Source organism: Anomaloglossus baeobatrachus, chromosome 2, assembly GCF_048569485.1.
Source record: "Anomaloglossus baeobatrachus isolate aAnoBae1 chromosome 2, aAnoBae1.hap1, whole genome shotgun sequence".
In the NCBI taxonomy this organism is placed as follows: domain Eukaryota; kingdom Metazoa; phylum Chordata; class Amphibia; order Anura; family Aromobatidae; genus Anomaloglossus; species Anomaloglossus baeobatrachus.
In genome coordinates this window covers 127,296,063-127,323,677 of record NC_134354.1, presented here as the reverse complement: position 1 = coordinate 127,323,677, position 27,615 = coordinate 127,296,063, and the positions used below count along the sequence as shown (strand labels likewise).

Sequence of the window (27,615 nt, the reverse complement as noted above, 5' to 3'; positions counted from 1 at the left end):
GAAAACTGCTGTTCATAAACGCTCTCCATCCAACCTCACTGAGCTCAAGCTGTTTGCAAAAGAAGAATGGGCAAGAATTTCAGTCTCTCGAAGTGCAAAACTGATAGACATACCCCAAGCGACTTGCAGCTGTAATCGCAGCAAAAGGTGGCGCTACAAAATATTAACTTAAAGGGGCCGAATAATATTGCACGCCCCAATTTTCAGTTTTTCATTAGAAGTTTAAAATAAGCAATAAAGTTTGTTCAACTTCACAACTGTTTCCCACTTGTTGTTGATTCTTCACGATAAAATTAAATTTTTTTATCTATATGTTTGAAGCCTGAAATGTGGGAAAAGGTTGAAAAGTTCAAGGGGGCCAAATACTTTCGCAAGGCAATGTGTATGTATATGTATATATATACATATATATATATATATATATATCTTTTTTATATTTATATATATATATATATATATATATATATATATATATATATACATATATATATTTTTATATCTATATAGTTCATATATATAATTCATTTTTGTGAACTGTGGTAGAACAGTTGGTAGGCTTTCCAAAAACAAAGAGATCTATGTAGATATACAGTATATGGTATAGTTAGTAAGAGTATGATGTATGTAAGAATGATACATCTTAAATACTGAACCTTGAAAATTTTTTCATATCCCTTGAATTTATAAATATTTTAAAAATCTAAATCTGAAAATTGTGACGTGCACTTGTATTCAGCCCCCCTGCATCATAACTTTGTAGGATCGACTTTTGTTGCGGTTACTGCTGTAAGTCTTCTCGGGTATGTCTCTACCAGCTCAGCTCTCCTTTGGTCTCATGTGATTAGAGTACTTTCTTCCACATGCTAGCTGTGTTCTCTACATGGCATGTGAAAGAAGATTCTCTGCTCAGGTGAGACCAGAATAGAACGTTTTGTACTAAATACAAAATGCTATGTGTGGGGGAGAAAACTAACACTTTACATCACCCTGAAAACACCATCCCCATCGTCAAACATGGAGGTGGCAGCATCATGCTGTGGGGATGTATTACAGACGCCAAGGAGTGGCGAACGTCTGGGAGTGGACCCACTGTGCTGTACACCTGGCCTCCCTGGAGGAGCTAATCTCAAGCTAACCCCTATACAGGGATTGTCAGGCGCAGCCCCAGGGGGCCTAAATGCACTTCTGCCAGGTCCATTGGTGTCGGCTCTTACGGACGGAAGAAACTCTAAAGTCCAGTACGGTTGAGGTGGCACAGATAAGGAGGCTCAAAGGTGGTGGAAGCTCAGTCGTGGCAGCACAGAGGTGGCGGTAGCTCAGACGTGGAAGGACGGAGGTGGTGGTAGCTCAGACGTGGCAGCATAGAGATTGTGGTAGCAGACTCTAGGAAAAGACAGAGATAGCAGCTACAGGTAACTAGTACTAGAACACAAGACACATGACTAGACAGTGACGGTTACGAAACCTGTTAACTAGCAACACACTACGGATAAGCAACATTGCTCGGCGGATCCCCTAAGAGGAGGCAGTCTTAAATACCTTCCGGCTGAGAGCTGACCTCAATGAACACTTCTGGATAAGAAAGGGGGCAAGGCCATGCACGCACCCTATGGGCACTCCCAGAAGGCCTGCCTGTGGCCTGGAAGCAGGAGGCCGCTACAGAATGTTTTTCTTCAGCACAAAGAGGGAAGTTGGCCATAGTTGATGAGAAGATGGATGGATCTAAACACAAGGCAATCCTGTTAATGGTTGCAAAATTCTTGAGACTGGGGCATAGGTTCACCTTCCAGCAGGACAACAACCCCAGATATACTGACAGAACTACAATCTAATGGTTTAGATCAAAGAATCGTCATGAGTTTCAAAGGCCCAGTCACAGTTCAGACCTAAGTCCCACTGAGAATTTGCTGCAAGACTTGCAAATTGCTTTCACACACGCCTCCATCCAATCTCACTGAGCTACAGCTATACGCAAATAAAAAAGGGGAAACATTTCACCCTTTAGATATACAAGGCTGGTGGAGACATTGCCCAAAAGACTTGCAGCAGTAATTGCAATGAAAGGTGGTCCTATAAAATATTGACTCAGAGGGGCTAAATACAAATATCATCACAATTTTCAGATTTATAATTTTCAAATATTTAGAAAACCATGTATCAGTTGCTTTACACTTCACAAATACTTGCTACTTAGTGTTGGTATATTACATAAAGTCCCAATATATACATTTCTTGTCATGATCCACGTATGATTTTCCTTGTGCAGGGCCATTGTCTGTGTTGTTTTCCTGCTGTCTGCATTCTCTGGGGTTAGGTCCGATGAGAGGAGCCTATTCTGTTGTGCTCATTCCAGGGGTCATGCTGCCTTATCTTGGAACTGTTTTCCTCGGTACGCCGCCAATGATAGTCCCTCCTCTGCAGTGTGCACTTCTGGTTCCTGTGAGTCTGATCCTGCCCGCTACATAGTACTCCTTCCCCTGACATCCGTCTTTCCCTTCTTGTCTTACCTCCTTGTCTCCCTAACCCGCTCTCTGCTTTGTTATCCCGTTTCTGCTCCCTCTTCTATACTTACTTGTCCTCATGGTTTCTGACCCCGGTTTCCTATCTGACTACGGCTCTGCTCCTCTCCGGCTCCATGACAATATCTCCTAGCTTTCTGGCCCTTGGCTCTCACTTGACTCCGGCTCCGCTTACCCTCTGTACCCATGTGACTTCCCAACACTGACTTTTGGCTTGATCGACCAATCTATTGCATCCTTCCGCGAGTGTTAGTGACCTCTAGAGGGCTTGCACCTAACTACACTTAGAAGCACTTTATTCTGCCTGAGTACCGGCTCCCTCTGGTGGTAGCACCACATTTATGTTTATTTTTGTATTGTGAAAAAATATGGAGAAGTTCATGGGGTATGAATACTTTTTCAAGGCACTGTATATTTTCCTGCTGCTATAACTAGAATGAATTTATACAAGTTTAGTCGTCTGGCATATTTATGTAATCCTATCAAGTGAGACTAGTTTGTTAAAAACTTGCCTCCAGTTTCACTTATTAAAGTGATGTACAAGATGTGACCTTGTGGTTTTAGCACAGGCCAGATTCATTTTTGGTGGTTGCTTCCTCTTGATAAATCTGTTACATGCTGTGGAGGGACCTCGCTTGCACAGTGCATCAGTAATAACAGATCACCACCTATAAAAATATGGTATAAAATTACGTTGAACATTTCGTGAACAAAATGTAAAAAGTTCTTTAGGATTTCTCTGTATGGCCCTTTGAAAAAAATCATGATACATAATCACATATTTAAGTGACCATCCACAAGAGTCTCATTATGAACCCTAAGGTGTCATCAGAAGAGGTGTCTCATATTGTCACCAGCTAAAAAATGATGGGACATCTGAAATGCAATCTCTCTTACATGGGAAATGTAGACGATCAACCTTCTATTTATCCTGTCGCCTATAGCAGAGGCAGACCCACCACTGGTGTAATCTGTGCAATCACACAAGGGTCCAAGTGGTAAGAAGGACCATTTCTACCACCAAAGAAGGTGTAAATGTGCACTTTGATGAGCTACTGGACTACAAAGGGCCATATAGTGTTCTTACACAGGGGCTCACTTCTGTGTGTGTCCACCAATAGCCTATAGTTAGACTGACCTATTCTGTAGTAAATGTGTAGATATTGTGATCATTTGGCAACTTTATCTTGTAGACAAATATACTTATATGTCTGTTCTGTGTAACAGCGCTATGTGCTACTTGGTCTAGAATATGTGAGTGGCGGGGACTTTAACACCTTCCTACTGATGAAGGGGCGGCTTGACATCCCCAGCGCAAGGTAGATTTTATGTTACCTATAAACCTGAGTATAACTGTATATAAATGTATAGGATTGGTCCTGCTCATATTGTGTGGTGTTATCGGCCTTTAGATTCTGGTGATTTGATGTAAAAAATATTGCAGACTGCAGCGACAGTAACAAGAACATTGACCTCTGGCTGGCCCCATTATTAGTGAGTGGGATCTGAGAAGATTTGTTGTAGGTTCTGTATATAGTCCCCTGTACTGACGTGACCTACCGGCTTCTGACTCTCGGCTTGATCGAGTACTCCGCAGACTGTCCCCATTTGGGTACTGGTGACCCCCACTGGGTTTGCGCTTCACTACACCTTGGTACCTGACTTCATTCTAGTGTACCTGCGCCCCCTGGTGGTTAGCGTAACAGGTGTTTCTTGTGTTTTCCTAACGAAGTTACATTCATTCGTGTCTTTTTGTCAGATTCTATGCTGCTGAACTCGTCTGTGGCCTCCAATATCTCCACTCTAAGGGTGTCATCCACAGAGACCTCAAGCCCGAGAACATCTTGGTGGCTGAAACGGGCCATATTAAGATCACAGATTTTGGTCTCGCAATTGACAACATGCATGGAGACCGATCAGCCATCGAATACGCTGGAACACCGGGGTACATGGCTCCTGAGGTACAAACAATAGTGGATTTCTTTTTTAACATGGGCAATTTGAGATATCCAATTTTTGGGGGCGGACTAGTTTGTAAGAAAATAAAAAATTACTGAGATGTTTGATTTGATCCAACTTGCAGATGAAAATCATCTTTCATGTCAATGGTTCAGTAAAAAAAAAAACATTTCAGAGATGCCATGTGTGTTTCATCCTAGTCTTATCTGTACTTTCTAACGAGTAGCTACAAGAAGAACTGATGCCACACAGATAGTAAAAGTAGACAACATTTATGCTGCACGGTGAACATCCCATAATTTTAAATGTACAAAAAACAAAAAGACAACTGCTTTTTTGTAGCAATCCACGTAAAATTCATCAAAATAGCAGCTGCAAAAGCAAACAAGATTTTAGGGTGTATAAAAAGAAAGATTAGATCCCGTGATCCCACCGTATTGTTACCCCTCTATACTGTAAATCACTTGTAGAATCACATCTGGAATATGGGATCCAGTTTTGGGCTCCACATGATAAAGAGATATTCAGAAGTTAGAGTCAGTTCAAATGCGGGCAACTAGACTACTACAAGGAATGGAATATCTTCCATATGATGAGAAGTTGGAACAGTTGAGCTTGTTTAGCTTTAAAAAAAAAAGACGTCTCAGAGGAGATCTCATTTATATGTATAAATACTGTACACGTGTGGCCAATATAAAGGACTGCCATATGCCATATTTCTTCCAAAGACAATGATAAGTTCCAAGGGGCACTCATTATGGGTGGAAGAAAGGCGATTACGGCAGCTAAATAGGAAAGAGTTCTTTACAGTTAGAGCAGTCAGACTATGGAATGCCCTACCATAAGAGGTAGTAAAGGCTGACACTATAACAACTTTTAAAAAAGGGCTGGATGATTTCTTCAGTACACATAACATTGTCCATTATAAAAGATTTAGCAACAAAAATATATAATTGATGAAGGAAGGTTAAATTTGATGGTCCTAGGTCTTTTTTTTCAAGCTATGTAACTATGTTACTATATACAGTGCCTACAAGTAGTATTCAACCCCCTGCAGATTTAGCAGGTTTGATAAGATGCAAATAAGTTAGAGCCTGCAAACTTCAAACAAGAGCAGGATTTATTAACAGATGCATAAATCTTACAACCCAACAAGTTATGTTGCTCAGTTAAATTTTAATAAATTTTCAACATAAAAGTGTGGGTCAATTATTATTCAACCCCTAGGTTTAGTATTTTGTTGACTAACCCTTGTTTGCAATTACAGCTAATAATCGTCTTTTATAAGACCTGATCAGGCCGGCACAGGTCTCTGGAGTTATCTTGGCCCACTCCTCCATGCAGATCTTCTCCAAGTTATCTAGGTTCTTTGGGTGTCTCATGTGGACTTTAATCTTGAGCTCCTTCCACAAATTTTCAATTGGGTTAAGGTCAGGAGACTGACTAGGCCACTGCAACACCTTGATTTTTTTCCCTCTTGAACCAGGCCTTGGTTTTCTTGGCTGTGTGCTTTGGGTAGTTGTCTTGTTGGAAGATGAAATGATGACCCATCTTAAGATCCTTGATGGAGGAGCGGAGGTTCTTGGCCAAAATCTCCAGGTAGGCCGTGCTATCCATCTTCCCATGGATGCGGACCAGATGGCCAGGCCCCTTGGCTGAGAAACAGCCCCACAGCATGATGCTACCACCACCATGCTTGACTGTAGGGATGGTATTCTTGGGGTCGTATGCAGTGCCATCCAGTCTCCAAACGTCACGTGTGTGGTTGGCACCAAAGATCTCGATCTTGGTCTCATCAGACCAGAGAACCTTGAACCAGTCTGTCTCAGAGTCCTCCAAGTGATCATGAGCAAACTGTAGACGAGCCTTGACATGATGCTTTGAAAGTAAAGGTACCTTACGGGCTCGTCTGGAATGGAGACCATTGCGGTGGAGTACGTTACTTATGGTATTGACTGAAACCAATATCCCCACTGCCATGAGATCTTCCCGGAGCTCCTTCCTTGTTGTCCTTGGGTTAGCCTTGACTCTTCGGACAAGCCTGGCCTCGGCACGGGTGGAAACTTTCAAAGGCTGTCCAGGCCGTGGAAGGCTAACAGTAGTTCCATAAGCCTTCCACTTCCGGATGATGCTCCCAACAGTGGAGACAGGTAGGCCCAACTCCTTGGAAAGGGTTTTGTACCCCTTGCCAGCCTTGTGACCCTCCACGATCTTGTCTCTGATGGCCTTGGAATGCTACTTTGTCTTTCCCATGTTGACCAAGTATGAGTGCTGTTCACAAGTTTGGGGAGGGTCTTAATTAGTCAGAAAAGGCTGGAAAAAGAGATAATGAATCCAAACATGTGAAGCTCATTGTTCTTTGTGCCTGAAATACTTCTTAATACTTTAGGGGAACCAAACAGAATTCTTGTGGTTTGAGGGGTTGAATAATAAATGACCCTCTGAATAAACTTTTCACAATTTAAAAAAAAAAATTAAAAAAAGAAATAACATTCTTTTTTGCTGCAGTGCATTTCACACTTCCAGGCTGATCTACAGTCCAAATGTCACAATGCCAAGTTAATTCCGAATGTGTAAACCTGCTAAATCTGCAGGGGGTTGAATACTACTTGTAGGCACTGTAGTTGTGTATTTCCCAAAGCAATGTAATTAAAAAAAAATGTAACTTGTTCAGCAAAACAATCAAGTCCTCATATGACTGCATAAAATAAAAACAGCTTTTCATTCATGTTTCAAATAGATAGGTCCTTGAGGGGTTAAATAAAAAAAATTCTTCCTAAGTTGGGCCACAATTAGATGAAATTAATCAAATCTAAATGTAGGACAGAACCATACAGAAATAGTACAGTGATAAGTTAGCATTTGGATATAAAAGTTGTGGAACATTTTGACCTTTGTTCTCTCCTCCATGATAGATTTTTCCTGGCAAGGAGTATAATGCCGGAGTAGACTGGTATTCTTTAGGTGTCATCATAAAAGATATGGTTACCAGTGAGTGTACATACCATCTGACACTCGATGAGGCGTCCTCCGGCATTGATGACATCATTAAACAGGTTAGTATTACTGCAGTGATTCCTACTATGCGTTATACAATATCCATGTAAATGGTGATGGTTGTGAGAATGTTTTATTGTCTGTGCACTTTACCTTCATGAATTTTACTTTATCATTTTTAGCTCCTTCAGAAAGATCCTGCCAGACGCTTAGGAGTCAATGGTAACATCCGAGAGCACCGTTTTTTTCAGTGTATTGACTGGGTCTCAGTGGAAGCCCTGAAAGTGCCTCCACCACCCATACCTGTAGTAAGTATATGACCAGATCACATTACATCAGCATCTCAGTATAGGAGAAACACTAATAGGTAGAGAACACATTGAAATCTGAAAGTTGTTTCTCTGCATTTTCTATTCTTGTCTTTCTATTGAGTATTACTTTTTAATGACACTAACATTGGAAAGTGAACTTCATCAAGAGCTGCAGGTCTGATGAGTCAAGTCTTTTCACTTTTATATTGTAGATTTCATGCTTCTCCTGAATGCTTAAGATTTTGGTAATTTTAACTTGAGTTTCAAAAAAAGACTGTGATAAAATGTCATATTATAATTTTTTTTTATTTTGTTTTATAGCCAACTAAAGCTCCTCACCGTTCTCGACCACACCATCTGGACAAATTAGAAGCAGTAGAGGCCAAAAAGTCACCTTTATCAGCAAAGGACCAGGCCGTGTTCAAGGGATTTTCTTTTGTCAACTTGGAAAACCTTGACAAGACACCAGCTCCATAGACACCAAAGCAAGCTGTCCTCCTGAGCCTCCAGAAGACCTTGAAGAACAGAAGATTTGACATCACTTCAATGATCATTTGGAAGTGCTGCTGAAAGGAAGATGACCGTGGAGAAACCAAGGGACCCCAAAGAAATACCTTAAAGATGGAGAAGCCAGACAATTTAATCATCTGCTGGCAGTAAGTATAAGCGCCACAACATCTGCGCTTCACTATAATCATAGGCATGTGCAAAACATTTTACACTACCTGGTAATTGGGCTTCTTCTTGCTCATGACAGCTCCAGCTTTTGGTGCTGTTTTAGGCTAAGAAGAAACAATGTGGTGTGCGATGGCCGGCTATTAAGGGGTGGAGGAGGCCGGATTTTTTTTTTTTTTTTTAACACCATCGCACATGTCTATGATCATTGTTACCATTACCAGTAGTAAAATTTCCTCACACTCATGAAAATGCTGTCATAGGTGTTGGGAAAGGGTGTGTGATGGCCGGCTATTAAGGGGAGGAGGAGGCCGGATTTTTTTTTTTTTTTTTTTTTTTTTTTAAATTAGGAGTCAGCTAACAATTAACAATATGGGATGAATCCAAAAATGTGTTTAATAGGAAAAAAATTCCTAAACCTTGCAAATTTATTAAATATGCTTTAAAAAGACAATAAGTGAAGATATTATTGAAAAACACCATTAAGAAAGTTAACAGACAGCAAAATAGATGATACAAGGGAGTGAGAGTTAATGTATACAATATACTAATACTAAAGGGCCCTATGAATGTCCCTAAGGCATGGCCTTACCGTGCTGTGGAAGTCGGCACCATAAAAAGCAGCACAAATGGCGCCCCCGCTCACTGATGACTCTCCCTGGGATTCCCTAAGAAGTACCTAAACTAGAACCTGCCTGTAGCAAAAAGTTATCCACAAAATGAAGATTTGACTGTGAGGGCTTAAATAACCAGGAACCTAAAGGAAATTTTTTTCTTTTTTCCAATCTTATCATTTCCCCCCCTAAACCTGTGTTAATATAGTGTAATATCTGATAATACACTCACTGATCGCTGTTTTCACATATGCCTGACTTTGCAATGACTTCACATCCACAGCCCGCCTCTGCAGACTTCCCTCTTCTCTGGTCTTCCGCAGCATGTTTCAACATGGTGCCCTTAAAAATCACATTGTCACTGTAGTGTTCCTGAATAAAAATAACTACCAATGTGGTGCTTTAAATAGTCACTATTCTGTGCCCCTGAAAAAATAGTCTCTCTCAGCCCCAGTCTACAGTAATAGACCGCCTAAACTACAATCTATAGTAATAGACCCACTAACTCCCATCTACAGTAATAGCCTTCCCACATTCGTTTACAGTAATAGTCCCCCTAACCCCTATCTACAGTAACAGGCCCCCTAACCTCCACCCCCCCGATTAGTAATAGACTCCCAGTCTACAGTAATAGCGTAATAGAGTAATGTTGAATGTCCAGTGGAAATGTATCATCCATCTGGACAATCGGATCAAATTAGTTCCATCACTCACTGTGGTGACACATATCACACCCAGATCTCTCCACATCCAGTTTATCACATTTATAGTCTAGATTTATTATGTCATTCTCTGTAAATCCAGTAAAATGTACAAAATGTAAAACTGCTGTTACATATACAGTATATTATATATTGGCACTAACTCTCTAAGCCCAAGGGAAGGGCAATCCTCCAGCCATGGTTCTCTAGAGGTTTCCTCCACAGGGGGGTTTTCCTCTCCTGAGTGCTGGGGGGTGACTCTCCGTGAGTCGGGGGTGTGCCATTTTTGGTGTCATGTAAATTTAAATAAACTTGAGAACATTTGACACCTAATTGCAATGTTTTGTGTATTTATTTTGCGTGCGTCTGTCTGATTCATTTTCTTTGGGAGTCGGGATCCATCACATCTTATATAGTCATACGGCTGGACATCTGCCGGTCACACAGGATCCTCACCTACTCAGTATGCGCATATTACCCCAGGTGTTGCCCCTGCTCTGGTCATGAAGATGGAGAAGAGGAGACAAGAATTACAGCACAAATAATTATTTTACTGCTGTGTTGTAAGCAGATTGCTCGGTTATTCCTGTAACTCCCATTGGCTTGAAAGGAGAGAACCTCAAGCTGGACAGTCTGTGTGAACAGCGGCTACACAGAGTCTTCCATATCCTGATAGGCAGGGGTGCTGTAAGGTTCAGGGAAAATCAGGGGCGCAAGCCCTAAGGTATGTTCTGCAGCCTACCCCTCCCAACAACCTAAACAAAAAAGTGTAACACTGCAGATAACGCAGTGATAACTCTCTCAACACAGATATTGTAGATGAATCTTTCAGTCCCATGCAACACTGCTGTTTTTATAGTGATCATAAGGCTATGTTCAGAAGTAACGTTTTTGTGGCTTGTTTCTTCAGCGTTTCTATGGAAATTAAAAGCTGCTTTTTCTAGTATTAGCAAAGGCTGTGAGATTCTAGAGACCTCATGCAAATGATTTATTTTTCTTTTTTACTGAACTTTAAAGCATTTTTTAAATCTGCAGCATATCAATTCTTTCAACATTTTTGCAGCACCTTTTCACCCATAAAAAGCAAAGAGAATGTGCAATAATGCTGCAAAAATGCAACTAAGTTTTTGGTGAATAAAAATAACTTTATTAAACATTTGACAGATATAATCTGCACTAAAGCAAAAATGCATAAAAAATGCAAAGACTGCAACGTGTGAACATAGTCTAAAAGGCAACAGAACCAAACCAAACTGCAGAGATAAATGCAACATTTTAGAAAAGAAGGCCGTTTGCTTGGAAACCGCTGGCCACATAATTCTGCATCATGTTGGCAAAAACTTTGACTGTAAGAGATGTAATATCATACAGTAGTTAGATTACATTCTAACCTGCAATTGGACATTCTTTTTCTTCTGTTTTTAGAAACAAATAAAATTAAAGGGGTTTTCCACTACTCGGACAACTCGTTCTCAATCTGAATATTTACATCTGTTAAAAGAAACACACTAAAGGGCGCTTTACACGCTGCGACATCGCTAGCGATCTCGTTAGCGATGTTACACGCCAGATCGCACATACGATTTGCCGAGATAGCACATGTGACCGGCGCTACAAAAATGACCTATGTGCGATCTCGGCGAATCTTATCTGCGATCTGGCGTGTCACATCGCTAACGGGATCGCTAGCGATGTCGCGGCGTGTAAAGCACCTTTTATACCTTGTGTCGGCGCTGTTCCAGCACTCGTATTCCCTTCATGTCATAATATGTCATGTGAGTCCTGCGTCCAGTACAGCGCTGGCTTCCCTGGCCCCGCCTTCAGACAAATCGAACATTTAGGCTACCTGCGCATGCTGCGATTTTTGGTGCAGTTTTGTTGTCAGAAAGTTCTCACTTCCCAGAAAAGTTGATGAGAATTCTAATTTGCTGTGCGCACGTTGCAGTTTTTTTGACTGCAGTTTATTTATCACAAACTTCTGACAAATAAACTGCAGCATGTTCTATCTTTTTTTGCGTTATGTCCCTGCGTTTCTCTCTAGTGATGGGAGGTCACAAATCAATCACCCGCCGACTCGGGTCGGCTGGGGATTGATCCCTGGTATCTGGTCGGATGCCAGTTCCCATATAATCTATGAGGACCAGAATCCGGAGCAAATGGATAGGAGCAAGCGCTTCATATTTACCAATCACTGACATGGGTGTCATACTGCTTACGTGGCCTCTCATTCTTCTTTCGGGGCCGCTTAGAAGGCTCATACATACGCACTGCTTCCCCTGCCCACCAGCGTCTGTGATTGGTTGCAGTTAGATGCGCCCCCATGCTGAGTGACAGCATGTCTGATGCTTCCAGAAACAGACCCGGTCTGCGGATCTATAGCGTACAGTAAAAATAAATAGCAAAAAATTGACGCAGGGTCCCCCCATATTATGATACCCAGCACAGATAAAGCCCACAGATACAGGCTGCAGCCACCAGTCGTGCACTTATCTTAACTGTGTATCAAAATAGGAGGAACCACATGTGGCTTTTTTTTTTTTTTTAAATCACAATAAATAATTAAAAAAAAACAGCGTGCGGTCCTCCAATTTTGATAACCAGCCATGATAAAGCCCCCAGCCTACAAAAATAGCAACTTGTAGCCATCTAGGATTGTCACATTCATTAGATGCAACAAATCCAGCACTTTACCTGGCTCTTCCCGATTGTTTAAGTCTATGTGCCCACGGTAGAATGTACCTGTGGATTTTTCTGCCTGAAAATCTGCGAATTTCGCGGCAAATCCGCACCCGCGGATTTACCGCGGATTTTGATGCAGATTTTTTTTTTCCCCATTCAAAACCAAAAATCCGCACCAAATCTGCAACAAACAATTGACATGCTGCAGATTTTTCCGGATCAAAATCCGCGGCAAATCCGCCGCGGAAAAATCCGCAGCATGGGCACAGCATTTCCAAAATGCCATTGAAATGGCTTGGAAGTGCTGCTGCTGCAGATTTTCGGCAAATCCGCGGTAAATCCGCGGCAAAATCCGCAGCGTGGGCACATAGCCTTAGTGTGGTGGCAATTGAGGTAATAAAGGGTTAATGGCAGCCCACAGCTGCCACTAAGCTAATGGGAGGCATCTACGATACTCCTCATCACTAATCCTATAAGTAAAAAGAAATAAACACAAACCCAAAGAGAGGCATTAGTTTGATAGGTAAAATGAGATTGCCTTGCTGACTGTTGGGCTCACATAAAATCTGGTCAATTTTGTGTGCTAAATATCTCAATTTTTACATGTTTTTTCATAGCAGTCATACATGTCTATATTCCCATATTAATTGTTCCACATATCTTAGCACTAGTGCAACTGTCTCCTTTTTGTTACTACAGACCTGCAGACTGGGTCTGTGATTGGAAGTGTCAGACAAGCTGTCACACAGAAATCACAAGCGGACAAGGAGTGTCGCATGCAAAAAAAAATTTATTTAATGGAAAAAAAAAAAAAATTGGAATTATTTTCAATAAAAATATTTTTTTGGGGAAATTATCAAAGTCAGAAATATAATATGTAACTTCCCTTGAGGAAGCTGGCTTATTTTCTTGGCAATCCGATAAGAAAGCGAAACATATGTTGGGGGTTGCTTATTATGAGAGGTAGTGGTTGATTGCTGTACCTCCACAGCCTATTTTCCCCTATATAGTGCAGGTTGCAATTCTAATAATATTTATATAATGATAATTAATATTGTCTGACTAATTTGATCAAGCACCATTTTTCCCTGCTGCTATAATTGGGGAATTTGCACATGCACTTGCACTTTACCCATTGACATGTGATTTTGTTCACCCCCTACCCTCTATAGTGCCTATTATATATTGCTCATATGAATTATGCACGTTCACTGTCCTCTTGTTCCATATTATATTTCTGACTTTGATAATTTCCCGAAAAAATATTTTTATAGAAAATAATTCAAAAATGTTTTTTTCCATTAAATAAATTTTTTTTGCATGCGATACTCCTTGTCCGCTTGTGATTTCTGTTTGTTATGGAGTAAGTGCATATGTCCTTTGGCTTCTGTAGACATGAGCCTGATTTGACTACTTAAAATGGTAATTCTTGGAACTTGGTTGATAAAGCTGTCACACAGGCCTGTGCAGTCAGAGCGGTATGTAAAATCATGAAACGTCACCAATTGTGATGGGAATGTGGAAGTTGGCAACCAGAGTGGCAGCTTAGGGAGTTGCAGGTTTTGCGCTTGCGCAGTCTGTAGATGATTGCAGTGTGCAGAGTATACACTACTCTAGAGAGGATTGAGTGAATCAGAGCAGGTGACGCATCTAATAGGGTTATAGATTAACATGCAGTTTTGATAAGCACAGCAGAAAGAAATGAGACATTAAACATTTTGGCACCATTGTACATATTGGTAATCAATAGTAATATACACAGTTATTATGGTAAATACAGAGATGGAAAGTAGGAATATCAGAATAAGACTCTGTAAAGACATGGGGAAGAAGGGGGAATAGTGGGTAAAAAAAGCTAGGAGGTTGGTGAAAGGGGAGAATCTCCAAGGTCTACTCACCTACAATGGCCATAAGGGAAGTGAGGTTCAATCCCCAATGGCTCGTGGTGGTATCAATGGGTCTGGTGGAAGAAATAGTCAGATTAGCCAGTCAATCTCTCTATTGAGCCCCTTGGCTGACAAGGTTTGGAAAGTTACAAACCTAAAATCCACAATAACGATTTTGTGTGATCCAGATTAGCACATAGCTAAATGGGCCAAAGGGATATAAGCACAAATTCCATAACAATGGCAAAAAAACAGGAGGACAGGGAGTATAACATGCAAGAATATTTAAATATCGAATAGCAGGTTAAGTATCTAAGTGACAAGAACAATATTTATGAAGATTTACAGATACAAAACTGGACAGAGAAAAAGTGTAAATGCATATGATCTTACAAAAATGGCAGATGTATATGTTCAGTATTGGGTCAGCAGATGGACAGGTGGTTAGGTAAAAGTAGTGGGTATAAATCAAAGACTTACATATCTAGCCATTAAGGTGCATGTGCATGTATAATGGATAAATACCCAGACCAACTACAAAAATTCAGTACAGCAACAATATCATGAAAGTGATGGCAATAAAATATGTATCAGTTCACTCATGCATTAGCTAATAAAGTGACTGTATATACAACCCCCCTGAGGACGTTGTCTTCATTATTTGGCATAGCTAATACCAATAATAGCGAAACGTACGTAGGGATCTTGAAGTTGTGGGTGAGGTGGATGGTGCGGGTATATCCTTTGAGCGATCTTTCTTGATTATGTTGGTGGTTTAGACTTTGAACTGCACAGGCACTTTATTAGATGTTGCTAGGGTTACCCCTCCCCCCATCTTGTACTTGGAACATGTTCCAGGACCTAGAAGCGTAATTGAGCAACTGTCTGGCTTCTTTGAAATGATGTGGTAGTGGTAACCATGTTTTGTTGCTTGCATCGTATAATGGACTTATGACTGGCGATCAGATCCTTTATGTGTTGCGTAGTCTCTCCTACATGTAGACGTCTGCAGGGGAATTTGATTACATAAATAACAAAGTTGGAGTCACAGATATAGTACCCCTTAATGAGGTATGATTTCCCTGTGCAGGGGTGGACGACTTCCTTGCCCTTAATAACGTTGGAGCAGGCCGCACATCTTAGATAGGGGAAGGTGCCTATTGTCTGTGTTTAGAAAGAGTTGCCTAGGCATCTTGGAGGTACCACTAATGTCAGCCCTAACGACCCTGTCTTTAATATTTTGTGGTCTCTTAGTTCATATTAGTGCTGGCGCACGGAAGGCTTCGATGTTAGGGTACGATCTCAACAGTAAAGGCCAGTGTTTGTGGAGTGTGGTTTATACTTTAGGCATGAGGGCGTGGAACGTATAGATTAAAGGTATACATTCTGGTTTGTTAATGGCAGTAGTCTGGGCTAATGGAGAGCGGGCCCTAGTGCTTTCTTGTTGTAAAAGTCTAGTGGGGTAATGCCGTTCCCTGAGTTTGTAGGACATCTCCTCTATTATGTAGGACAGTATGTGCTTATCTGTAACAATACGGGTGATTCTTGTGACGTCACCACCGGAGTCCGCTCCATCGACTTAAACTCCGATCGCCAGGCGACGCAGTGTTCCTGCCGTGGATAGTGCTGGTGATGGGAGAAGAGTCGATGCCAGCGGTGCTGGTGGGCGCAGGTTCCGCTCATCCACTGGTCTGGGTTTCCTGGGGATCTCCAGTACCACTGGCTGACTGCAGGTGGCGGGTGTCTCCCAGCTGAAGTACCATCATTCAGCTACAGCCAATGGGAAGACACCACAACCTTCTTAATTCCTCTCCTGTCGGCTGACCTCTGCCAGAGATAGTTCTGATTTCCTGGCTCCTGTTACGTCCTATTCCGTTTGGTGATCCTGTGTGCTAACTTCTGCATGTTTTCTGACTACCCTCCTGCCTGTTTTTGTACCTCGCTGCCCGATCCGGGTTTGACCTCTGCTACGTTTTCTGACTACGTCATTGCCTGCCGATTCTGTCCCTGTTCCGCTATTCCTGGTTTGACCCTGCCTGACTACTACTCTCATCGGACTGCAGTCTTCCACAGGTAGTGATCACCGGGGCCCTGTGTAATTCCAAATCCCTGTATAGGGGTTAAAGGGTTTCAGGGTTCTAGGGGTCCTGCTTGGTGAGTGGCTTCCCTCTAGCCTCCCCATTACAGCGCATTTGAGTCTGTGGATCCAGGCTTCTTAGAGAATTGGAGTTCTGTTCTTATGGAATTTAAATATGAGAAGGTTCCCACATTCTCAGGTGGTCCTTGCCAGATACAGAATATGTCATCGCTATATCTGTACCAACCTACGGAATAATGTGTGAAAAGATCATTTGTGTAGACATACTGTTCCTCAAAATTGCTCATGTAAATATTGGCGTAGAAAGATCTGGAGGTAGTGGTCGTCACCGAACATTAAATAATTGTCTTATAGAATCAATTTAAGGAGGTCCAGACAGAGGGAAATGGAGTAGGGTTGTAAGTTGGAACTAGAAAGTGGGTTGGAAATGGCTTCTAGGCCCTTGTCATGTGATATAGACGTGTAGAGACAACTGACGACTAGACTTAGGGGTACTTTGCACGTTGCGACATCGCACCTGCGATATCATCGGGGTCAAATCGAAAGTGATGCACATCCGGCGCCAGTAATGATGTCACAACGTGTAAAGCCTAGATGCACCGATTTATGATGGCAAAAGCGTCGTAAATCGGCGATCTGTGTAGCGTTGGTCATTTCCATAATTTCGGAATGACAGATGTTACGATGTTGTTCCTCGTTCTTGCGGCAGCACACATCTCTGTGTGTGAGGCTGCAGGAGTGCGGAACATCTACCTGCGTCCCGCCGGCTAAGCGGAAGGAGGTGGGCGGGATGTTTATATCCCGCTCATCTCCGCCCCTCCGCTTCTATTGGCCGCCTGCCGTGTGACGTCGCTGTGACGCCGCACGACCCGCCCCCTTAGGAAGGAGGCGGGGCGGGTACTATCGCGCTCGGCATCGCTAGCATCGGCTAGCGATGTTGCAGCGTGCAAAGTACCCCTTACAAGGAGGCTATCCGGTGGGGCTGAATCAAGTTCCCTGATAATTTTGAGGAAACGGCCTGTGTCCAAGATATACGATTTGGCCTTTTTAGCTAATGGGGTGAGAATTTTCTCCAAATAAATGGAGAAGGGGGATAGGATAAAGTCCGTAGATGCCACTATAGGTCAGCCTGGTGGATTGGTCAGTGATTTATGGATTATAGGGAGGATGTAAAAAAAACAAAACAGTGTTACAGGATAGGAACTAGTGAAGAGAGCAACGCAGTCTTATGGTCAATGGTGTTGTTCAAATAGAAGGTTACAGTGTGTTTTATTCTATTCCTGATACCAAGAGTAGGATCTTGTGGTATTTTCTTATAGGTGATATTGTCTGAGAGATGTCGGGAGATCTCCTTCATGTGGTGCAATCTAAAATTACAAAAGCTCCCCCTTGTCCGCTGGTTTTATAGTGATGTCCTTGTTATTGTGAAGCAATTGTAGGGCCTGTCTCTCGGTAGTAGACAGGTTTTCATGTGTAGGATAGGGGCCTAATTTCTATTCATGTAGTAACAATTTGACGTCTCTGTCAATTAGATTAACAACTTGGACTCACAAAAACCGTGACCGGCGAATCACTTCGGAATCCGGTACCCATATAACTCCATGGGACCAGAATCAAGGGATTAAAAACGTTGGTGGAAGGGATAGGGGGGTAGAAGCGCGCGCGGTATACTCACCGAGGCTATGTCATGGCAGTAAACTCCTTCCGAGTCACGCTTTTCCCTTCCAGAGCAGACAACTGACTATTCACTGCTTTGGTCGCCCACCGGCGTGTGTAATTGGTTGCAGCTAGACGCGCCCCCACCCTGAGTGTGAGCGTGTCAGCTGACTGCAACCAATCCCAGGCGCCAGGATGGCCGGTGGGCAGGGAAAGCAGTGCAAGTGTCTACGGGTCAGTATGGTGCGCATGCATATAGACAGAAACACATGCACGCACCTGTCAGAAGAGTGTGTGGCTGTGGCAGGTGATGCGATGTCAGACTCGTACAAGTCTGGAATGACATCACCTGGCACGGCCTGCCACTCTCTGAACATAAGCGTGCATGTACACATAAACACATGCGGCCCGCTCCTGTCAGAAGAGTGTGCGGCTGTGCCGGGTGATGCGATGTCAGACTCGTGCGAGTCTGGACTGACATCACCTGGCACGGCCTGCCACTCTCTGAACATAAGCGTGCATGTACACATAAACACATGCGGCCCGCTCCTGTCAGAAGAGTGTGCGGCTGTGCCGGGTGATGCGATGTCAGACTCGTGCGAGTCTGGAATGACATCACCTGGCACGGCCTGCCACTCTCTGAACATAAGCGTGCATATACACATAAACACATGCGGCCCGCTCCTGTCAGAAGAGTGTGCGGCTGTGCCGGTTGATGCGATGTCAGACTCGTGCGAGTCTGGAATGACATCACCTGGCACGGCCTGCCACTCTCTGAACATAAGCGTGCATATAGACATAAACACATGCGGCCCGCTCCTGTCAGAAGAGTGTGCGGCTGTGCCGGGTGATGCAACGCGAGATTCGCACGAGTCCCTCGCAAGCATGACTCTGGTCTAGAGAAACTGCATGCGGCTTTTTTTAAATAAATAATTTAAACAAAATCAAAAACGACGTACTGTCCCCCTAATTTTCATCCCCAGCCAAGATAAAGCCAGCTGGGGGCTTTTAATCTCAGCCCGCAGCCTCGCGAATCGGGACTTTTACAGTCCGCTCAGCCCTATTAATAACGGTTTTGGTGAAATGATAAGTTTGGGGAGGGCAGAAGGTTTAGGGTTACGTAGACCAAGGGAAGAGATAGAGAATTACAAAACAGTGGGATCCCCAGGTGGAGGTATTCTGTTAGCGAAGGTCTCAGTGGATAAACCAAAGTATGTTTTGAGTCAAAGGCTACGGTAAAACGGTTGTAAGTTACGTTCCAGCTGGTAGGCTGTAACACATCCATCTCGGCAGGTTTGAGAGTATATTGTGAAATGTTTATCACCAGGTTGGATGCCTTCCTCTTAAGCCCCCAACACACGCTTCAATATATCTCACAATCCGTCGTTGGGGTCAAGTTGTAAGTGACGCACATCCGGCATCGTTTGTGAGGTATCTGCGTGTGACATCTACGTGTGATCAGGATTGAACGCAAAACCGTTGATCGCAAACACATCGTATCTTTGTCTAGAATTGAGCGTTTTGTTGCACGAACCTAGTCAATTGTAACGTGTGACATCCCTCATACGATTTTGGTGTCTGATGCTATGTGCGCAGGTGTGCGCTCTGCACCGCAGCTTAAAAAAGGTCCGCTTCAGAGCGCAGCTGAAAAGCTGCGTTCTGAAGCACCTCACAATGTCTGTCATTCACTAATCTCTGTCAGTCGGTCACTATCTCTGTCCCTCACTCTCTGTCCATGTCAGTCTATCCCCCTCTCTCATACTCACCGATCCCCGGCGCGGCGCTGCACGGCGTTCACACTGCTCCGGCGGCTTTTACTGTTTTGAAAAAGCTGGCCGCCCATTAAACAATCTCGTATTCCCTATCCCCGCCCACCGGCGCCTATGATTGGTTACAGTGAGACACGCCCCCACGCTGAGTGACAGGTGTCACACTGCACCCAATCACAGCAGCCGGTGGGCGTGTCTATACTGTGTAGTGAAATAAATAATTAAATAATTAAAAAAAAACGGCGTGCGGTCCCCCCTAATTTTAAAACCAGCCAGATAAAGCCATACGGCTGAAGGCTGGTATTCTCAGGATGGGGAGCTCCACGTTATGGGGAGCCCCCCAGCCTAACAATATCAGTCAGCAGCCGCCCAGAATTGCTGCATACATTAGATGCGACAGTTCTGGAACTGTACCCGGCTCTTCCTGATTTGCCCTGGTGCGTTGGCAAATCGGGGTAATAAGGAGTTATTGGCAGCCCATAGCTGCCAATAAGTCCTAGATTAATCATGTCAGGCGTCTCCCCGAGATACCTTCCATGATTAATCTGTAAATTACAGTAAATAAACACACACACCCGAAAAAATCCTTTATTAGAAATAAAAAACACAAACATATACCCTGGTTCACCACTTTAATCAACCCCAAAAAGCCCTCCATGTCCGGCGTAATCCAGGATGGTCCAGCGTCGCTTCCAGCGCTGCTGCATGGAGGTGACCGGAGCTGCAGCAGACACCGCCGCTCCTGTCACCTCCACGCAGCAACTGAAGACAGCCGCGCGATCAGCTGAGCTGTCAGTGAGGTTACCCGCTGTCACTGGATCCAGCGGTGGCCATGGGTAACCTCAGTGACAGCTCAGCTGATCGCGCTACTCACCTCAGTTGCTGCGTGGAGGTGAGAGGAGCGGCGGTGAGTAGCGCGATCAGCTGAGCTGTCACTGAGGTTACCCGCGGCCACCGCTGGATCCATTGACAGCGGGTAACCTCACTGACAGCTCAGCCGATCGCACGGCTGTCTTCAGTTGCTGTGTGGAGGTGACAGGAGCGGCGATGTCTGCTGCAGCTCCGGTCACCTCCATGCAGCAGAGCTGGAAGCGACGCTGGACCATCCTGGATTACGCTGGACATGGAGGGCTTTTTGGGGTTGATTAAAGTGGTGAACCAGGGTATATGTTTGTGTTTTTTATTTCTAATAAACGGTTTTTCGGGTGTGTGTGTGTGTTTATTTACTGTAATTTACAGATTAATCATGGAAGGTATCTCATAGACGCCTGACATGATTAATCTAGGACTTATTGGCAGCAATGGGCTGCCAATAACTCCTTATTACCCAGATTTGCCAACGCACCAGGGCAAATCGGGAAGAGCCGCGTACAGTCCCAGAACTGTCGCATATAATGTATGCGGCAATTCTGGGCGGCTGTTGGCTGATATTGTTAGGCTGGGGGGCTCCCCATAACGTGGAGCTCCCCATCCTGAGAATACCAGCCTTCAGCTGTATGGCTTTATCTGGCTGGTTTTAAAATTGGGGGGGGACCGCACGCCGTTTTTTTTTAATTATTTAATTATTTATTTCACTACACAGTATAGACACGCCCACCGGCTGCTGTGATTGGGTGCAGTGTGACACCTGTCACTCAGCGTGGGGGCGTGTCTCACTGTAACCAATCATAGGCGCCGGTGGGCGGGGAAAGCAGGGAATACGAGATTGTTTAATGGGTGGCCGGCTTTTTAAAAACAGTAAAAGCCGCCGGAGCAGTGTGAACGCCGTGCAGCGCCGCGCCGGGGATCGGTGAGTTTATGAGAGAGGGCTGCTCACTTCAGTCACTCAGGAGTTTAGCGGTCACCGGTGAGTCCTTCACAGGTGACCGCTAATCAGGACGCGACACAGACAGAGCCGCAGCATGAAAATGAAGTCGGGTGAAGTTCACCCGAGTTCATTCTTTTTTTATCGTGCGGCTCTTTCTGTGTCTGCCGTCATCTGCCATTCAGGTCTGCTACATGGCTCTGTCTGTGTCTGCTGTCAGCGGCCATGTAGCAGAGCTGAACGGCAGATGACATAGTAAAAACGCATCCCTACACATTACACACGCTTGGCAAGTCAATAAATAAATAAAAAAAAAAAAATAAGTGCCCAATGCATACGTCACAGAACACGTGATCTAAAGGAACGCACACAAAATTGATCAATTTAACCTAGGCTACTAACGCACGTGTGACAGCAAATGAACGACCTATGTGCAATCTCATAAGATCCCGTATGCAACCTGGGCATGTCACATCGCAAATGCGATTGTACAACTAATTGCAACGTGTAAAGCAGGCTTTAGATGTGCAGGTGGTTCTGCATGTTGGATGCCTTCTATGTGTGGTTTGCCTTAAAAGTGGGATTTTGGTTGATACTTGGTAAAGGTGTCCCTTCCAGTTATCATAGTTATTTCTGAGAAGGGGGCAGCTTGTGAAACTTCCAATGGGAACGTTGCATGCAGTATTACATTTGTCTGCAAATTGTATAAGAAAACTATTCATAGGGGAATAATCAGAATAGTTTATGCTCACAACCGGTGTGCATTCTTTCCTCCAAGTGCTCGTATATCCCACACACTGCCCCTCTGTATAATATACCACCACATACTGCTCCTCTGTATAATATACCACAACACACACTGCCCCCTCTGTATAATATCCCCCACACGCTGCTCCTTGCAATGCTTTGTCCCCTTTTACAATTTCCCCTATTGCGTCATAGTGTGCTCTCATAGTAACACTTTGCCCATGCCCCCTTCCTTCCCTCCATAGTAAATGTCAGGACATATAATCTTCAGCTCCTCCATGGAGTGCTTAACATTCTCCGCCAAGTCCTTGTCTTCTCGCAGCAATGTGATGAGGTCAAAGCAAGATGACCTCATTACGCTGCGGCATACTGGGCCATGGCATGATGCCCACTGCTCTGCCCCTGGCGCCAATGTGGCACCCCTGAGGCTCCAGTCGCCACAGAGTATTGCAGCTTATTTAAGGTAAGGAGGGGGTTAATCACCAGTATTTCACATTCACACCTTATATAAAGCATGGGAGCCTTCTCACTGGTGAGCTGGACTAGGGTAGGCAGGGGTTTGGCCAACATGAGGTTTGGGACTGTCCCGGTCACTGGGACGGTCTCATGGGGGGCGGATTCCACTTAGGGTAGAAATAAGAGCAAACTCACACAATCACAAGACAGTTGACCTGGGACAATCAGTTCTGGGACACGACACCAGCACCACTTTCTTTTCCCCTCTTCATGGGGCCTGCAGCATGGAACAGAGCGATCAGCCCAGGTTCCTCATGGCTGGAAGGGCAACTCTGAAAAAGGACTTCTTTCAAACATCGGTGACTTCCTCCAATTTATCCGAAGTCGACGGGGCACTTCACAGTGGGTGACCGGCATTACCTGGGCGAGCGATACAACAAGTGAGTAAAGACACCTAGAACCGCGGTGACTTATTACCAGTGCTGTCGCCCCGCGCCTTGCGCCAAAGGTTGTTGCCATCGCTACTCCCCTCATCTTCCTTCCCGAGGCCCGCTCCACCTGTAGGGAGCGACACTATCTCTGCTGCTACTACCATCCACCCCGGAGGACAGCAACAGCAGCTAATATCTGGCCACATACCACAGGTGGCGTCACGACATTTATCCTACTACCCCCATCATCTTGCCTCCTTATTGGTGTACATCTCGGGGCACGAAGTCGGGCATACCACCGCGACATCCCAGATCATCACACCAGCTCGGTGACGAGTAACTCAGGTATGAGACCTCGTGCCTGACACCCCCTGCCCACTGGGTGCTACACCACCACATGGCTACATTGCATGCGACACACCTGGAGGTAGATCACATGCACATTATCTATGTGATAGCAGCACGCACTGGCTGGCCCTCTGTGCTGCAACACCCCCCCCCTTCTCCGGACCCCATACACCAAGGTACTGTCCTGATGGCGGCTTTGCATCTCCGTGGAATTGATAGTGTGACGCCCTGGACCCCAGGGGTCACAGAACACCATCACACACATACACACCCCCTTCCCTGGTAGGGACCATCCGTCAAACAAAAACCCTTGTTGCCTCCTCCATGGTCTGATGTCCACACCAGGTGGGGCGGAGCCAGGCGGTTGGCCCCACCCACCGAGGAGTTCACAGGCCTGAGGGCAGGAAAAACAGTTAGTTAGAGTTTGGAGTTCAAGTGCAGTGGAGTTGGATGTTGAAGTGGAGAGACTGCGAGTGTCTGGGTCGGAGCCCAGGCAGAGTCAGCAGACGGTGGTGGCCGTCTGCAGGAGTTAGTGGACGTCCGCGGAACCGTAGGACCGGGGTCGAGTGGTGGCCCGCCGGTACCGAACCGGGGAGCGGATTGAAGCTAAGCACCAAGGCAGGGTACTCAGACCCCGACTAGGCTCGGAAGCCGCCGTAACGGTCAAATTCTCTGATTGCGGTCTGGACCTCAGGGGTTCATTCCCACCCAAGTCCCGTCAGAAGGCAACAGCCCAACCCGTCCGGATAAGAGCCACCGTCAACGGCCAGAGATCCAAGGACCAGCGCCTGCGGGCAAAATGGGCTCTCCCGACATGTACAAGCTGGGGAACGGACCACCCGTGGGAATCCATAGGGGTCAAACACTTACACACAGGTGCAGGGAAAGACAGCCGCCACCAACCCGTCCGGGGAGAGTGAAGAAGCCGCAGCCGACTGTGGGCCCCGTCCATCCAGCCGTTTGATTTACCAGAGACTCTGTCATTGACTGAGCGAGTACACCAGTGCCATCCGGCACAGCGCTGCACCGCTGCCCCGCATCTGCGCTGCCTCCCCGCATCGGCACCTGCACCTACCCACGCATCCAAACCCCCAACCGGGGCCCTGGGACCAACCGCCCCTACCCACGGAGGGGCCAACACCTCAGCTGCTCCCCGCCATCGCTCCCGGGAACCCCCGCCACCAGCAGCGGTGGTGCCCACCATCACCACAACCCCGTGGGTGGCGTCCCACCACCAAACCTCCCCCTTTTCACTCGTGGGCGAGGAGGCGCTGCTCGAGCCCCCGGGTCCGGCCCCGTACTCGAGCCACCGAGGAGCAGAAGCACCGGACCCGAGCGCCAGAGATTCCCCAGGCGAGCGGCGTTCCCCAAAAACCCCTCTCCGCCCGCGATAATAGCGCTATATGAGTAAAATAAATGTCTGGCTCTGAGGTGACTGCATGCAACAGGTTTATCATTCCCTTATTCCCATTTATCAGAATTATGGTAAGCACTAACACTATAGCGTATTCCGGGACTATCAGTGACTGCAGCAGTGCCGCGGGCCGGTAATCCCCGGCGGTGTGCAGCCTCTATCCCTCTAATCCCGGCACCACCACATCCCCGGCGTCCTGACGGGCAGCGCACACTGAGGGCTGAGGGCACCGGCGGGACAAGGCGAAGGTCAGGCAGTGGGCGGGGGACACATTGCTCAGTCTGGGGGCGGCCTCCTGATTATGGGCGGGGCCCTGGTTGTGGGCGGGGTTACCGTCTGCCTGGCTTCTGGCTTGTCAGCTGTGGCTGCACACAGCGCCGGGATGGAGGCTCCGGAGCGAGTGTGGCGGAGGGCCCCGGAGCACCTGTCACTGGAAGACGTGTACAGCATGGCGAAGAGCCTGGGCTCCGAGCTGCAGAAACTCACCGAGCAGTACGGGCCGGAGTCGGTGTCCGGGGTGGTCCCGCAGGTGGTGCGCGTTCTGGAGCTGCTGGAGGGCTTCGCTGCAACCGGGAGAGAGCGGGGACCCCCGGAGCATGAGCTGCTGATCCGGGCGGTGCAGAGCATGCATATGGGCAAGGACGAGCGCCCGGCACCGGTAAGCGCTCAGTGTTATGTAACGTGGAGAGCTACATACCGGCAGGCAGCGGTGTATTGCCCTGTGGGGGGCATCTATCAGTGACTGCAGCCTGACAGCTACTGCGACAATAGGAGCGTCACACAGGGGTGCGACATTAAAGGGGCTGTCCACTACAAGACCCCCCCCCCTTCACAATCAAATCAGGACCCCATAGAAAACAACAATCTGTACTCCCAAGACACCCCCCCCCCCCCCTACAGCGGTGACATTCCAGCGATGTCACTTTATCTGGTGGGCGATGTGACATTGTTGTGTAATGTGACCGCTGCTACCAATCAGTGGCTGCTGCTTATCAATATTCCATCAGCACGGATGTCCACTGTGATGGAATAATACAGGCTGCAGCCCGGTCAGCGGCCACAGGACACAATAATGTCACGTGAGGATGGGAGAGCTGGCACCAATGTAGCTGGAATGGTGGCAGTGTGTCCGGTGGAATGGTGGCAGTGTGTCCGGTGGGTGGCAGCTTTTCTATTACTCAGGGCCATTTAATAAGGTGAAGTCTGCAGAGAAGACCTTCCCTTTAAGCTCACATCCCAGTATTACATCAGTGGTCCACATCAAGTAATAGGCCTCATATTTATTCCACCAACCATGTGTACCAGACATCATGCTATGCGTCTGAGATTAGAGGGTCTCTGGCCCCCACAAATTGACACTTAATAACGAGCTGCTGAAACCAGGATGTAATGATGGCTGCCATCCACAGTAGCGTTGGTTCTGAACCGGCCAGGACGATACAGCAGTGACCCAGGTGACCGGCGGCACCTTGAACAGACGAGTTTTCTCACAGGGGACGAACTTGCAGCAGATTCTCCTTCTGGATTGTCGGGATGATGGATCCGCTGCATTATCCGCATATTGGACTCTTGCGCTGCAGAGTAACGTCACCAGCGCTGTGGATCTGACATACGGATCATGTCTGTTCTCTGCCGATCCGATGCAGACGGTGGAGGTAGTGATGTACCCGCACAGGAATGACCTGAGCGCTGTCTGTGGGTTTTACCGCTGCAGAAACCCTATAGCAAATATGTTGTGTAAGCTTACACGAGTGAAATCCCGCTGAGTATCACAGTACCAGTGCCGTGGACATGATTTTGAGACCCCCTCCACACGCTGCAGAGAAAAGCATCACCATAAATTGAGCTACGCTGTGGATTTGACCTTCCACGTCAATTTGTCACAGATTTCAGCCTTTCCAAAAGAAAAAAGTGAAATCTGTGGCTTTTTCAGAGCAAAATCCGGACCCTGTGTTGTAGATTAATTACTGCGGTGAATTTTGTTCTACATGGATGACCGTTTGTGTGAGAGAAGCTACTGCCAGAGAAGTCTATGGGGTTCATGTGTTCTCACCCGCTCGGCCTAGCAGATATCCAAAGTGTGTGGGCACCTTTTGTGCCAAGCGGGCATTCAGGTCATATAAATTTCCAGGTGGAACTGGTTAGTTGGAAACTAGTGTATTGTCAGTGTAATATAAGTTTCAGGTCACATTTGCATTTATTAAATAAGCATTCCAGCAAAATGTTATCCCCTATCCTTTCTAAGTATGTGACTGCAGACTTGTGTATCCTCACCATGTAGCTGTCTGGAGTCTGTGGTGGCAGCGGTGAAACTGGGCAGTCATGTGATTTGAAAGAATGCGATTTGCAAACTTCCGGCCACATTCCAACTAGACGTTCGCAGCCTTCCGCAGTTCACTTTTATTGAGTGAGGCAGTGCACATCTAGTCTGAATGTGGATGGGATTATGCATATCTCATATTTCCGATCTCATGACCGCACGGCGCTGGCACCAGGGACAGTTATAGAGTTACTGTAGACTTTCGTGCCAACCACTTACCGATGGCTGTCT

At 45.8% G+C, this 27,615-nt stretch overlaps 1 protein-coding gene and 1 long non-coding RNA gene across 4 annotated transcripts in view; one reads left to right on the top strand and one right to left on the bottom strand.

Moving 5' to 3' along the window:
• Window positions 1–482: 482 nt before the first annotated feature.
• LOC142285064 (uncharacterized) lies at window positions 483–25,815 on the bottom strand. Of its 3 annotated transcripts, XR_012746505.1 has the most exons (5): window positions 25,551–25,815; window positions 23,067–23,291; window positions 14,354–14,415; window positions 8,126–8,301; window positions 483–1,383 (listed from the first exon to the last, which is right to left on the bottom strand). It is a non-coding gene; the product is annotated as an uncharacterized LOC142285064 (long non-coding RNA). The 3 variants fall into 3 exon arrangements; XR_012746493.1 differs by lacking the exon at window positions 483–1,383 and having other exon boundaries at window positions 8,113–8,301; XR_012746499.1 differs by lacking the exons at window positions 483–1,383; window positions 14,354–14,415 and having other exon boundaries at window positions 8,113–8,301.
• RILP (Rab interacting lysosomal protein) overlaps window positions 25,393–27,615 on the top strand; it is a 72,315-nt gene continuing 70,092 nt past the window's right edge. Inside the window, exon 1 of the mRNA XM_075333250.1 lies at window positions 25,393–25,722. Coding sequence (XP_075189365.1) covers window positions 25,447–25,722 — 276 coding nt within the window. The 5' untranslated portion in view covers window positions 25,393–25,446. The remainder of the gene's footprint in view (window positions 25,723–27,615) is intronic.